At 34.8% G+C, this 15718-nt stretch overlaps 1 protein-coding gene across 1 annotated transcript; it reads left to right on the top strand.

The window, feature by feature from the left end:
* The first annotated feature begins 459 nt into the window (after positions 1-459).
* Positions 460-12703, top strand: LOC143219188 (uncharacterized). The gene is made up of 3 exons (XM_076445121.1): positions 460-1031; positions 6532-6786; positions 12519-12703. Exons 1-3 carry the CDS (start codon positions 866-868, stop codon positions 12530-12532), a joined length of 435 nt encoding a protein of 144 aa, XP_076301236.1. The 5' UTR covers positions 460-865; the 3' UTR covers positions 12533-12703.
* Positions 12704-15718: the final 3015 nt, after the last annotated feature.

Below are 15718 nucleotides of genomic sequence, written 5' to 3'. Positions count from 1 at the left end.
GACATACAAACAGTGGAAACTTGTTGCTTGGATTTTTCACGGTTCATATCTACCGCCAAATATTGATTGGGCAATGGGACAATTCAAATTCTAACGTTTGCCTCAGTTCGTATATCACAAGCATGGAATCAAAATGTGTTATAAAGTTGTAAAGAGTTTAAAATAATTTGTTCACTTAGCAAGTAGGTTTGTTTTTTCTTAGAACATTTGGTTTTTTTTGTGCGAAACGCAACATAAATTACACTTTATATTAATTTAATCATTTTTACAGACGCAATTATTTGAAAAATTTTTCTTGAAAATGATCTAAATAGTTGACCGAAACGTTGAAAATTTTGTGGTAATTTGCAAAATTGCTTAAGTAGTAGCATCAGATCGAACCAGTGCGCTGAAAACATTAATATATGTTCGAGTAATATTGGAAACTTTTTTAAAAATAGAACTGAATGTAAAGAATTCGTTTACTTTCGTCGACGAACGTGTGCTTAAACGATGTATCGGAGAATTAAGTATTCTAAACAAACTCGCACTCTAAGCGAATTTGTCAGCGAAAGCCAAACTTTAACTAGCCACGAAACTTCCCACCGATCCTGCCGCCACAAACAAATTCCGGGTAGATTTTCGACTGGCCCAATTTTGGCAACAACAGTGTCGCAAAGAAGTTAGTGCGCACAGTCCATTCGAAAACTCGGTAGCAGAAGTCGTTGCGAAATTTCTTGTTTCTCCGGCATGTGCCTCGTCATGCCTTCTGCCCGGAAGAAAATTCGTGGCAGAGTCGAGTGGGAGACGGTGGATAAAGCAGCCTCTCGGAAGTTAGCCAACAAACAATCGAGGTCGATATCAGTGAATCAGGATCATCGACGATATGTGGCATCGACTAATCGTGTTGGCCCTTTTCGTTCACTGCGGTTCCGCTTTCTCTGCGAACCGCGAACAACAGTCACCTTCAGTGTCATCGGCCATCGCTACTGAAGTCGAGGACCTCCTTGGCGAAGGAAACGCTCCAAAACTCAAACAGAAAAATGCATCCGGTATGTTAAACATAATATTTAGTTTCCAATAATAATATCGCATCTCTGTAAGCAGAGTTGTGCTAATTCAATTACATTGTAATTCAATTACGCAATTGAATTACATTGTACTTTAATTATATAGCAATTCAACTACGTCGTAACTGAATTACAAAATTCAAACCTTTCAATTAATTCAATTACTAAGTATTTTAATCAGATGTGTAATTGAAATACAATATAATTGAAATACAATATGATTAAAATACATATACTTGTTTGTTGTCTGTGCGGCGTAGTTTCCTTTCTCAGTTTTTATTATTAGATAACGAGTCTCATTAGATGATTGTCGTTATTTTTCCTTTAATATATATCGTAACCTAGGTAAAGTAGGGACATGTTTCCTTTTTCTGCTTTTCATGTTTATAAAAGATGTACTAATGCTCTCGGCACACTGGTTCGATCTGATTTTACATCAAAAGCAATTTTGCAAATAGATTAAATTTTCGACGTTCCGATCTACATATGTGTAGATCATTTTCAAGAAAACTATCAACTGCGTCTGTGAATTATGAAACAGAAAAACTAGTGTTATTATCATCACTAAATTAAACATTGAATGTCAACAATTGTGTATTTTGTTACTCACTTGCTTAGTGAAATTATTTTAACTAAATTGAAATTGGAACAACGAAACACGCGCTGTTCTGATGTCGTTACACAAGCTACTGAGGCAAACGTGAAACCAATAGAAACGAACCAATCAGATCCTCGATCGACATAACCAATCGATATTTGACGGTTATTTCAAACCGTGAAAAGTCAAATCACAACTTTTAACTGCATGTACAGTAGCGGGCAAAAGTTCAAGACCGCTCTAAAGAAGACGATAACTTTTTTAATATTGTACTATACGATTTGAATTTTTTTGGGAAGCTAGAGCAATTAGTTTACTAAAGGATGTGAAAAGAAATTTTTTCAAAAATTGCAATAGATCGGAATTGTAGAAAAAATACTAAAAGTTACATTTTATAACTTTTTTATGTGGGCCTATATTAAAAATTTTAAAAATACGTTTTGTAGATCTGTGTCAATTAAACATATTCTGAAAATGTCGTCAAAGTCGGTCGACGTTGCAATGAGCTACAAAGTTTAAAGATGGTGAAAATTGCAGATTTTCAAGATTTTCGGCAATAAATCGTGAAAATCTGCAATTTTTACCATCTTTAAATGTTTGTAGCTCATTGCAACGTCGACCGATTTTTAGAAAATTTTCAGAATATATTTAATTGACACAGATCTACAAAACGTATTTTTTAAATTTTCAATATAGGTCCACAAAAAAAGTTAAAAATTCAACTTTTAGTATTTTTTCAACAATTCCGATCAATTGCAATTTTTGAAAACATTTCTTTTCACATCCTATAGTAAAGTAATTGCTCTAGCTTCCCAAAAAAGTTCAAATCGTATAGTAAAATATTAAAAAAGTTATCGTCTTCTTTAGAGCGGTCTTAAACTTTTGTCCACTACTGTATACCAAGATAGCATGGTAATATGAAAGTGAATTTGTGAAAAACATTTTTGTTTACAAAAGATTACATTAGGTGTTATTGTAAGTGGTGAAGCCACAGAATAATATAATTGTTTGGAAGAAATTCACACACATCATCAAAAACTACTGGTTCAGTAATGTTGCGTAGTATTCATGTATCGTAGGTGTTTCATACTTAAGATTTAGTACATCCTTTATGAACAATTATACGATCGATATTAAAGGAACATTTTCACATGTTTATGTTTGAAATTTAAAAAATGTGTAACGCAGAAGTTATTTTCTGTCCAGATATTATAAATTTATAAATAATAAATTCCTTCTGTTTGAAACCTTCACATGGATTTTTCAACCTCTTCTTACCTATTACTTTATTATTCTTTAATTTTTTATTTTAATTTAATTACATCGTAATTCGTAATGAATGTGATGTTACGGGTTTGCGCTTTATGCTTCTTTGCACATATAATAAATGAGTAGACTGTTAGGACTATCACACAATATTTATTATATCCCATGTGGTGAATATATATATTCGAAAAATAATAAATTCTTGAACCCTTACTCTTACTCTTACACATGTGCTCATGGACGACGGCAGACTACGAAAACCATTCAAATGCGTTACAAAAAAAGGTACCCGTTACCGTTATACGCAAAATACGACGCCACCGTGTTACCGCTCTGCGCACGCATAACCTATTCACGCTGAAATATCCTATATGGTACTTACAAGGAGAGCGCAAGGCCTTCGGGTCACCGATTTAATTAAGATTTCGTATACTTATAGATTATGATCTCCCTTTCACGAATATATAGCATTATAGGGGCAAACACTCAATAATTGTTGAGATATTTATAAACAAAGTATTTTCATAACCAGTAGTAAAAATACGCTATTGTAGGGAAAGCATATAACGAGTAATATCCTGGTGTAGTGGCAACGTACTAGACTTACTACCCGGTGGGCTAGGGTTCGATTCCCGCCCGGGAAAAAATATTTTTTTATTTATTTATTTATATTATCTATTCGCTATGTAACATTGACTTGTTCATAAGCGATTCTACATTTATTACAAATCAAAGAACAATAGTTTTAATAGATTATAAACAAATTAACCGAAATGAATGAAATAGTAAATTACCGTCTCGTGTCTGGGAAGAGAAGAAATAAAGTAAATATAGGAAGAGAAAATATGGTATACGATAAATTTAATAATATTATACTTACAATTACATATTTTTAATTATAATAGTGGTGCATGTCGTAAAAGCATACGAAACATAATACGCAGAAACAGCTTGCACATCGAATAAGCGCAGTATTATTGCATTGGCACCTGCTTCTTTGTACATTTATGGGAAAACAGATTTGATTGACTTTTAAAAATTTATCTTTCTGCTGTAAATCCGGCTACATACCATGCATGTTCCAGCACAGATTGAAAAATTAGTGCACATAATTGTTTGTATATTATTGTTAGAGAAAGATTTAATGAACAATTATTTTGTTCACATAAGTTTGGGCAATGATTTTTTAAATGTTTGATACATAGGTTTCTTGCGTGATCTTTCTATTAATCCTCTACAGAATCTTCGTGCGCGCCTTCTTTGAATTGTCGAACTTCTCGTATCATAGCCAAATTAAAAATATGTAATTGTAAGTACAATATTATTAAATTTATCGTATACCATATTGTCTCTTCCTATATTTACTTTATTTCTTCTCTTTCCAGACAGGAGACGGTAATTTACTACTTTATTCATTTCGGTTAATTTGTTTATAATTTATTAAAACTTTTGTTCATTGATTTGTAATAAATGTAGAATCGGTTATGAACAAGTTAATGTTACACAGCGAATAGGTAATATAAATAAATAAGTTAAAAAATATTATCCCGGGCGGGAATCGAACCCTAGCCCACCGGGTAGTAAGTCTAGTACGTTGCCACTACACCAGAATATTACTCGTTATATACCTACTCTACAACAGCATATTTCAACTGGTCGTTATGAAAAAACTTTGTTTATAAATATCTCAACAATTATTGAGTGTTTGCCCCTATAATGGTATATATTCGTGAAAGGGAGATCATAATCTATAAGTATACGAAGTCTCAACTAAATCGGTGACCCGAAGGCCTTGCGCTCTCCTTGTTAGTACCAACCTTAGTACAATAATTCTCCTACGCGACACACTATCAGAATGTAATTTAATTACAAAGTATTTTATAAGTGTACTCAATTCATGAAATGATAAATATTTAATATAAGTATTATTTTATTTATGAAGACATTCACACACAATATCAATCTTCCTTCTGTGTATTTATGAGTATCAAAAGTGTGAACTGCATTGCAGGATTTGCAATTAAAATTGGCTAACAATTCGGAACATCTGCCAGTCCAGAGGTTATTTATTATTACGGATTCTGTTTTCATAATTAATGATTTGTTATTAATTGATTGACGCAGCGGCATGTTTATTTTAGAAAAGCAGTAAATTAAAAGACGCAAAGAACTCCCACCGACTCCGAGAAACATTTATCAAAATATTTCTGATTGTACACACTAAAAACGAAGTCCAAGTTCATATGAAAATTACGCATCCACTCACAAAAAACTATTATAATATCAAGAAAATATGAACCACTTGATACCATTCCAGTTTCCTCTGAAACCTTTTTGGCTACCAGTAACAATATCGAAAAAATCAAGATGTCAAAATCGGGTGTGACACCCTATGTAATATAATATTTGTATAATATATCTAGTATGAAAGAAATTATACTACTATAAACAAAGCTGGTACTTTTCCAATAAAGAAAATTGTATACACGGTTTTCCATTATTTTCGTAACAACCGGAAACCAAAAGTACTCTCGAAAAAAAAACAGTATAAAAATATTGTTAGTTAAAAAGTAATGTTTTTCCTTAATACTCACAAGACAGTTAGTTTTAATGACTGTACAGATGGCAATGTTAGAAGAGCCTTAGGCAGCTGTTCATCTATTTCTTTAAATATATTTTTAATGGTACTTAAGGTTCATGATTGCACATCCTTGAATTACAATTAATTAAGAAAAACTGATGAAAATGATCTAGGACCGATACGGTAGAATAATTTTCCTCTTGGGCGGTGGGACTTGATAAATTTTCGACGAGAACTCAGCGAACCAACACACCGCAGTACTTTCGTTCCGTCGCATCGACGCGCTAACTGTTCACGCCTATTTCACCATTATTAAACGTAAACCTACCATTCCCAGTTACAGTCATACTGATAATATCATATATAACAAGATACTAACACAATTTATGCACACTTCAAGAAAGAACTCGATATTTTGAGGTGATACAAATTGTATAAACTGGGTTGTATAAATTGGTTAAACAAAATGTGGTTACTGGAATGTTGACAGTCTTGCCAACAATAATACGGTGATGTGATTTACTAATTCTGCTGTTGTTATTGTAGTATACATATCAAACTATCATACAAGTATAAATTTTAACAGATTTACGTTAGTTGGTATTTTTAATTTATTCGCGCTAGAACTGACTTTTAGACCACAGTGTGGCGGTGGGACTTGTCAAATTTTCGACGAAAAGTTGTCGAACAACACATTGCGGTGCTTTGAAAATTTTTGATCGTACACCTTCACAACAGCACGCGGTCTGTTCGTAGTGGTCTGTTATCGCGATATACGTATGTATGTACATTGTACATATATTGAAATACTCAGTCAAAATGAGCCCGTACTACGTGATCCAAACGTTTGTATAACTTGTTCCTTAGAAAAGCAAATAGCGGAAGACTTTCCAGTCGAAATAGAAGGAAAATTCTTTGTTGTTCGTGTTTCTCGAAATTTCGTTCAAATTTTGACCGAGGAAAGTCGAGAATACTGGTGAAAGTAGCGGCGGCGGTATCACGGGCAATAATGAGGACGAGTAACATGGTGGTTTCAGGGAAATCAGCCGAGGGAGGATACTACAAGACGTACGGCAGCGACGCCGAGAACGAGAAGGGTTACATGAAGGAAACCTACAGTAAGGGCAATCACGGCTATAAGACTCTCGACACCTTCCACAAGCGGGACGGCGACAAGTACGCATTCGAGAAGCACGTTGCCTACGGCAAAGCGCGATCTGACAAGAAAAGTAACCACCACGGCGAGGATTCTGGCTCCAGTTCACAGAAAGGCAGTGATCACGAGGGTGCAGGTACAATCTTACTCGCAGATCCTTGTTCCTATTAGCAATGCTATAATTAATTGTTTATAGCTGAAATGTCTGTTAGTTCTCGCTCATTGCTAGTTCGGTCTACAATGGCGGACCAAAGAAAATTCAATGGGGGGGGGGGGAGAGGACGTAAATCCAGGAGGTTGACAAGTGAGCTTCATTTTGAGAATATTGAGAAAAACATTTAGTACATCAGTTGTTTCACACTTTTGTCTATAAAATACTAAATTTAAAATAATGTATCCGATCGAAGTAGGGTATTTGAAATTTACTTTTGTCCGGTGCACGTGTAGAACAAAATGGATTCTTAACGCTATAAGAATACAGAGTGTCCCAGAAATTGTGCACTTCCTTCAAAGAGGTGATTCCCGAGGTCATTTAAAGTAACTTTATCCTCATTGCGAAAATGTTATGAAGTTATTAACGAAAATGCCAGGAGACATACTCAGCGGCGGAATCCGTCTCCTGTAGCTGCGCTCTGATTGGGCCACATTTTTCGTTAATAACTGCTTATCGAAGCCCCGGAGAACATTTCCACAAACGAAAAGGGGCCTTTCAAATGATCTCAGGAATCACCCCTTTCGAGGAACTACAACATTTTTGGGACATCCTGTATACAGGGTAAGACAAGCCACCTGAATAAATTCTACATTTTTTGGGACCCATTACGTGGTCTACATTACTTTCTTTTCAAGTGGAAGTGCTTAGGAGATTAGAAGGTCAACTTAGTTGAGACAATTTCAACGATATAGTCATTCAAGGTCGTAAACTTTACAACTGATGAATAACAGAAATTTATAAGCCCCTAGAAACCGAACAACTTTTGTCTGATGCATTTCTTCCTATCTCAAAAAATATAAAAGTTATTCAGGTGGCTTGTCTTCGGAGACCCACCCTGTATGATGTTGGAAAACAATATGCGAATTAAAATTCAAGGTCGAGGATAATTCTGCAACCACTTTTTTTACCGATCTTCCGAAGGTGTAGAATACGCCTATGGTAGCTAATTGCAAGATCTAACATTTCTTTACATCCTGTAGAATGTACAACGCGTAACAGTACGGGAAGTAGGGTAGAACAACGGGATGAAGCCGGGAAGCGCAGCTGCTTGCTAATTTACGAACCCGAGAACATGAATTTTTAATTGACCATCCTTAATGATGCTAGTGAAGTAGGATCAATTTAGCCCGAGGCTCTACGCTTGCTACCCACTTGAATTCTCATGTATAAATCACGCATGCACACGTACAATACTACACGTTTCATGAAGTCATTTTGCAAATGTTAATTATTCTTGCATTTTTTCAAAATGGGAGTGTTAAAATCAACTTAAAAATGAGTCGTACGTACATTACATATAATAGTAAATTCAACGAGTTAATAGTTTACGCGGTTTAATGTTACAAGTAACACTATTAAAATATTAAAATATTATATTAACCTGGCATTTTCACGATTTTCATGCCGATGTACGTTTCATTGCTAAATTACAAACATTCAGACAAATTTATATTTACAAACACTTTCTTCGTTATTTGAGTTTACGTTTATATTTTTAATAAATTGATTAGTAAAAGTAAATATAGTACGATCTTATAACACAAGTATATTTATTACGTCCTGACAGTACTAATACTGTAAATAATATTGATTTGCAACGACACAATTTTAAAATTAGTAAAAATTTGCAAAATTATTGATTTTGAAGATTAAGTTGACAAGCGATACTAGGACGATTCCGCTTTAACAACTCTGTATATTTTATTGCGGACAATTTTTCTTCAATCACTGTTACATTTTTCACATGAATGTTATTGTGGGAGATTTTAAATCCAAAGATCATTTAACGAATTATATTTATTATAAACACAGTCGTAATAGAAGAAACATAGTGAAAATACGCATGCTTGTTAAATCGATATTTTTGTGTCGTGAAGGAACGATTCTCTATTATTTTTATAAACAATATGAATGCTATATACAGAGTGATTAAAATCAAATGGAGCAAATCTATCTACAGTTATTAAAACTATTCCATATCATAATGGAACCATCATCGTGTTTGATTTTCATTTCTCCAAACATATTTTCTTTTTCTGTAGAATCTTAGTTTCAATTTTGACTCATCATCCCAAATGATGATTTTATTATGGGTTAATATAATGCTTTTTAGTAAATTCCTAACAGTTTCGTGCAATCACTTTTGAAATGCATGATTACTTCCATGAAAATCACTTTCATTTATTTGTGATCTAATCTGTCTCGTGGATACTCTCTCTGGTAAAGAAAGTTGTTCTTTAATTTCTTTCGCTCCGAGACATGAATCGTCTCGTAACTAATTTAAAAACTTTACGGTCATGACGAGGAACTGTCTTCCTCTTCCTACTTCATTTCGTTCTTACTTCATTTTCTGGATCACGAGAGTTCTCCATTTGCGCATATATTTTTCTTAAACCTTTTTCAGGTATTACCCTAATAGCCAGCTTCCACACCCTTTTTTGCATACTCGCTCTGTTGTGTAATTCTTTTGTTTTAGGTATACTGTAAGTATCTCATAGTTATATTACAGATGAAAGCATACTATAAATAAACTACTGCATTAACGTAAACGATATTAAAATGCAATAACAACGATTGTCCTCTACATATAGGGTGTCCCAAAAATGTACTTCCTTGAAAGGTATGATTTCCGATGTCATTTAAAGCAATTTTTTCGTTCGTCAAAATGTTCTTCGCAGTTTTATAAACGAGTTAGAAAACACGGACCAATCAAGGTGCAGCAACAGCGGAGCATGGCGTTATCATTGGCCGAGCCGGAATCGGTCCGCTGCGCTGTTGCCGCGCCTTGATTGGTCTGTGCTTTTCGTTAACAACTCCTTAACAAAGCAGTGGAGGATATTATCGCAAAGGAAAAAGTTACTTCAACTAACATTAGACATTACTCCTGGCACGGAAGTACAACATTTTTGGGACACGCTGTATAAGATAGAAATTTTTCTCCCCCAACTTGCTCTCAGTTGTCAAAAGGATGACATAGCTTTGAACAGTTGAAAAATAAAAGAAATTCAATCGTTTTTTATATATGTATATAAAATTGTTTCTTTAAAAAATCAATAAGTACATCCCATTTTATGATATTTACGTAACATGTAAGCGGAGTTGTGCTAATTCAATTACACACTTGAATTACATTGTATTTCAATCATACAGGGTGTCCAAGACCAACCGTCCAGGGGTGTTAACTTCCTAGACAAGCATATTCGGTAAAAATGTTTGGAATAAAAGTTGCAGGGATTAATGGAGGACATATGTCCATGACCTTGTAATTGATCTTCGGATCCATTTTCAAGGTTATTTGGAGGTCAGCACGTATTTTTTGAATGGGAACCCCTACTTTTGATTACGGATTCTGAAAATGCTCGAAATTTCACGTTCAGATATGTATGATACTTATGTCATAGATTAAAATGACTGCTAGAGGCCATTCAGAGGTCAAACCACTGTTTGGTGGTAAATAAAAGATGACAGTGAATACTGGCATCGAGATTGGACAAGGCTTCTGATTCTTAAACTTGTCTCCGACGTTAAGCCTGTTCTCCATTTCCAAGGTCATTGAAAGGTCGATTACTGGAACACAACTGCCTGGCGGACGAACATTTACGAATGTTATTGTTCGGGTCTAGTATTCTATCGCAACTCGAGGTCAAGCATAGAGGCCGAGTATAACGTAAATCGACCTTTCAAGACAAGTTTATGAATCAGAAGCCTCGTCCAATCTTGATGCCAGTATTTACTGTCATCTTTTATTTACCACCAAACAGTGATTTGACCTCTGAATGGCCTCTAGCAGTCATTTTAATCTAGGACATAAGTACATATCTGAACGTGAAATTTCGAGCTCTTTCAGAATCCGTAGTCAAAAGTAGGGGTTCCCATTTCAAAAATACGTACTGACCTCCAAATAACCTTGAAAATGGATCCGAAGGTCAATTACAAGGTCATGGACATATGTCCTCCATTAATCCCTGTAATTTTTATTCCAAACATTTTTACCGAATATTCTTATCTAGGAAGTTAACACCCCTAGACGGGTGGTCATGGACACCCTGTATAGTAATTCAACTACGTCGTAACTGAATTGCATAATTCAAACCTTTAAATTAATTCAATTACTAAGTATTTTAATCAGATGTGTTACTGAAATATTGGGTTGGCAAATATGTTCGCTCGGTTGTTTAGAGTGGAATAAATCACAAAAACCGAATGAACTTATTTGCCAACCCAATACAATATAATCAAAATACAGCTCTCCAAATTATAGCCCAGAACTTTGAAGATGTGCGATATATTTTTATGTTTTTCTTTCATATACAGGGTGCGGCAAGATAACTTCCTTATTTGATTTAATGAGCGCTCTGAAGCTGATGGGAGTCCCAGGCGGGTGTCCGTGGTCTCGTTCGAGAGAGGGGATTCTAAAGTTTTGTTAACTTGTGTGTCACAGTCGTCATCATGCGCTGGAGTAACGAGCAGCGTGCGTTTGCCTTAGAGGCCTATTTTTCCAACGGCCGTTCGGTACTTTGATGTTTTCAGGTGTTCTGATGGGACGTGCGTTTCTAGTTCTTCTTTTCTGCACAGAACCGGTTTCCCTGAACGTTGTGACCCACAACAGAATTGATTTCCCGTCTGGGACAGTACTCAATGGCGTAATATTGAAGCGATTTCGCAAGGCGCGCTGGGTTGAAACCGCCGAACGGCCGGCCGTTGGAAAAATAGGCCTCTAAGGCAAACGCACATTGCTCGTTACTCCAACGCATGATGACGACTGAAACACAAGTTAACAAAACTTTAGGATCCCCTCTCTCGAACGAGACTACGCACACCCGCCTGGGACTCCCATCAGCTTCAGAGCGCTCATTTCAAATAAGGAAGTTATCTTGCCGCACTTCTGTACTTGTTCGCTGTCTATGCGGCGTAGTTTCTATTCCTCGTCCTCCTTCATTATACGTAACACTATTTTATAATAATTGTACTCCAATTGCAATTACGAATTACATTGCAATTTAATTGAATGATGATCTGAATTATAAATTACAATATGACTGAATTACGATGTAAATCAATTACTTCGTAATTATAATTCCTGGAGTAATTCAATTGTAATTCTGCACAACTCTGCATCTAAGTAACATTTATTAGAATGATTTATTAGAATTATGGTCCCAAAGCCATTTTTGAAAAACACGATCTCTAATCTTTGTCAAAGCTGATTTATGAAAAATTAATTTTTTAAGAAGTTACAGCTATTTGTACTCAAATATATTGTACAATTTTTTGTCGCAATTTTTAGCTTTTTTGTTCGTAGAATTAGATAATAGTCTTAATAATGTTACTGCAAAATTTTATCTAAATTAGTCCATAGTCTTCCAATTATTTCCGGTATCAATTTCGAAATGTTCATTTTGAGGAGAAAGGTGTCTAAAGACTTAGTTAACTGTTACCATTATCCAATAGAACTACACGTTCAGAACTAAAAATATATGCAAATTTCGTGAAACAAACGGTTTTCGAAAAAATTGAGAAAAACGTAGAACCAAAATCCAAATATTTTTCCTGAAATTTGAAAATTGAAGTGTGGTTTCATTATCTTCTATCAATAAACATTAGCGAAAAATGTGTTTTTTTAACTTGCGAAATTTATTGTCTTTTAATTGCAGATTTTTCTACCTGAGATTCTACATACGTAAGTACCTACGTGACCGTGGATAACTAAACCTCCGAACAAAAAATCTGAATAACTTTATTTATACGACATTAGTCAACGGTATGTTATATTTTAGTTATATATACTTTATACTTATAAATAATGTAATTCATTTTTGTATAAATGCACAATGTTCAAGTGGAGATGAAATAAAGTTTCATTTTGTTAAGTGTACTTATATCTCCGTTACTTTTCGTTGTACAATAAAACTTCTTCCGACAAAGTTACACTGTTTGAAGGGCCACATGTAACGGTGTAAGGGACAAAATTTTCGAGGTCTTTTTTTTACAAGATTTCAAGGTCATCGATATTTTTTTAAACGGAATGAGGTATTTTTTAATACATCAATCGATGCAGCTGGACATTCGTTATAAAAAAAGTACTAACCCATGTATGTCGAAAAGTTAGTACTTCAGGAGATATTTCAATTTAAATAACTCTAAAACACCATTACTGTCGTACTAAGACGTTAGTGTTTACTTGCCTAGTGTAAATGGAAGAGTTGAAATTGTAGTTGAAATTGAAGTTGAAATTAAAGTTTATGTTCCGGATGACGAACAGTTGTTCAATATCATCTCTGGCAAGAACCGTCCTAGAGAGATAAACGAACAGAGCCACCGTAGATAAATCTACATAGCTGTTTAGTTTAGTTTAGGGCCCAAACATACGCACGTCCAAACGGACGTTGACAAAATACGAATGTTCCCTTGAAGGGTACTGACAAGTACCATCCGTCATTGCAGGGCTATATACACTCCGGGTCCAAAAGATAGCACACTTTGAAATTAATGTAATTTCCGTTTATCAAACAATAGAAATTCAATTTTTTTATACACATATTTTTGCTGTGTCTTTCTTCACATGCAGGGTGTTAGAAAAGTCTGGAAACGGTCGAATATCTCAAAAATAAAGCATTTTAGAGAAAAATGGTTTACACATGTATTTTATGGTTTCGCAAAGGCTATAAGATGCTGCAATTTGTTTTGACCTTGAAGAGTCATTTGTAGGTCACGTGAAGGTTATCTCAATTTTTTTAAATGGCACCCCATATTTTTTATTACATATTCTTGTAGCTGATCTCGAGAGCTTTCCAAAACACTAACCAAATGTTTTTTCATCAATTACTTTTCAAGTTGCACGGTCGGATTTATATCTCGTGCGTGCGTGCGTGCGTGTGCGAGTGTAAACGGGTTTTTACTGAATTAAATGTTCGAATTGTCTTCCGTCTGCTGCGTGACAATGACCTAATCGTAGATAAAATTCATTTAAAACGTTTCGTCTCATTTCTGGTGAGACAAGATTTACTTGGTGCAGTATGCGTTTTTTAATTTGATTTTTTTATTTATTTAACGAAATCTTCAGCACATCGGATTCACCCGATACAAATATTAAAATTAGATGGTGCACCGCCACACTATGCAGTAATAGTGCGTCAATATTTAACTAATACTTTCCCAAACCGATGGATAGGAAAACGCGGAGAAATAGAGTGGCCCTCTAGATCTTTCTTCATTGGACTACTTTTTATGGGTGTATGATAAAAACAATGTATACGTAACGAAACCTGCTAATTTGGCAGACCTTAGGGAACGCATACTGCACCAAGTAAATCTTATCTTATCTCACCAGAAATGAGAGACGAAACGTTTTAAATGAATTTTATCTACGATTAGGTCATTGTGAAGCAGCAGACGGAAGACAATTCGAACATTTAACTCAGTAAAAACCCATTTACACACGCACACACACACATACGTACACACAGTGGACTGCGACATTATCTTGTTGTAAAATGTGTTTATTTGCAGCAATTCTTACAGCATAAGTTTAGTTGTTCATTTATCATTTCAATATAACGTTCACTATTTATTCGTCCTTTTATAAATTTGATTTCTGTTTTACCCCAATATCCAATATCGACCCAAATTACCACATAGCCTCTCATGTGGCGACGGCTTAAAAATTGCTGTTCTTCATTCAAATTGTGATAGTAATAGCCTACGTCGTCTGGATCATCCAAATTAAATCTTTTTTCGTCAGTAAATATGATTCATCGCCACTTTGTCCTCATATTTATATGCTTTTCGGCAAATTGTAAGCGGAACGCCTTATGCTCATTCTTTGACCAAGGTTTTTTCTGCAATTCTCTTCGTGCTAAGTGCTTGCATTTTTGCAAAACACAACATACATTCTTTCCGTTAGTGTTTACGCCAACACTTTCAGCGATTTGTCTCGCTGTCATCCTGGAATTTGATGCTGTTCTCAATGTTGCACGTTTTTCACGGGCAGTTAAACTTTGTGGACGCCCAGAACTCTTCTTTTCCCCGTAATTTTCAGGACTTTTTAACAAGCTCATAATAACTTTTCGGCATCTATTCACAATTTTTGATATTTGTGTAATTGATTTTTGGTTTTATTAAATAAGCACGAAAGAAGCTAGTAGCCACTTTATCAATTACGTTTTGCAATGAATGTTCGCTCTTCAGTAACTTCTGCACAACTGACAAATGTAAAATTGCTATTTGTGCTATCATTTTGTCCCGCTTGTGGGCCCAATATTTACGTTTCCATTTCGAAAATTCTACTGAAGTAAATATGGTAGATGATATTCAGTGCATTGTACGTACAGGCATATCAGAATATGTTGACATATTAAAATATTCATTTACTTAAAAATACTTTAAAAATCATTTAATTTGGATGGTCCAGACGACGTAGGCTATTACTATCACAATTTGAATGAAGAACAGCAATTTTTAAGCCGTCGCCACATGAGAGGCGGCTATGTGGTAATTTGGGTCGATATTGGATATTGGGGTAAAACAGAAATCAAATTTATAAAAGGACGAATAAATAGTGAACGTTATATTGAAATGATAAATGAACAACTGAACACTTATGCTGTAAGAATTGCTGCAAATAAACACATTTTACAACAAGATAATGTCGCAGTCCACGCGGCAAAAGTGGTCAAGAAATACTTTTCTTCAAAAATGATTCATGTTTTGGAGCGGTCAGCAAGATCTCCAACCTCAACATTATTGAAAATTGTTGGGGACATCTTGCCAGAGCTGTGTACCAAAATGGCAGATAATTCCAAAATATTAACGATTTAAAGTAGAGTATTTTGGACGAATGGCAGAATATTAGCCA

This window comes from Lasioglossum baleicum, chromosome 2 (genome assembly GCF_051020765.1).
Source record: "Lasioglossum baleicum chromosome 2, iyLasBale1, whole genome shotgun sequence".
In the NCBI taxonomy this organism is placed as follows: domain Eukaryota; kingdom Metazoa; phylum Arthropoda; class Insecta; order Hymenoptera; family Halictidae; genus Lasioglossum; species Lasioglossum baleicum.
The sequence above is the reverse complement of the archived record's forward strand: the minus strand, read 5'-3'. Positions and strand labels throughout refer to the sequence as shown.

Excerpts from the sequence above, each read along its gene's own strand:
- LOC143219188 (XM_076445121.1), top strand. The coding sequence starts at position 866 with ATGTGGCATCGACTAATCGTGTTGGCCCTTTTCGTTCACTGCGGTTCC. Across the intron at positions 1,032-6,531 it reads CAAACAGAAAAATGCATCCG|GGAAATCAGCCGAGGGAGGA; the intron begins GTATGTTAAACA and ends TGGTGGTTTCAG.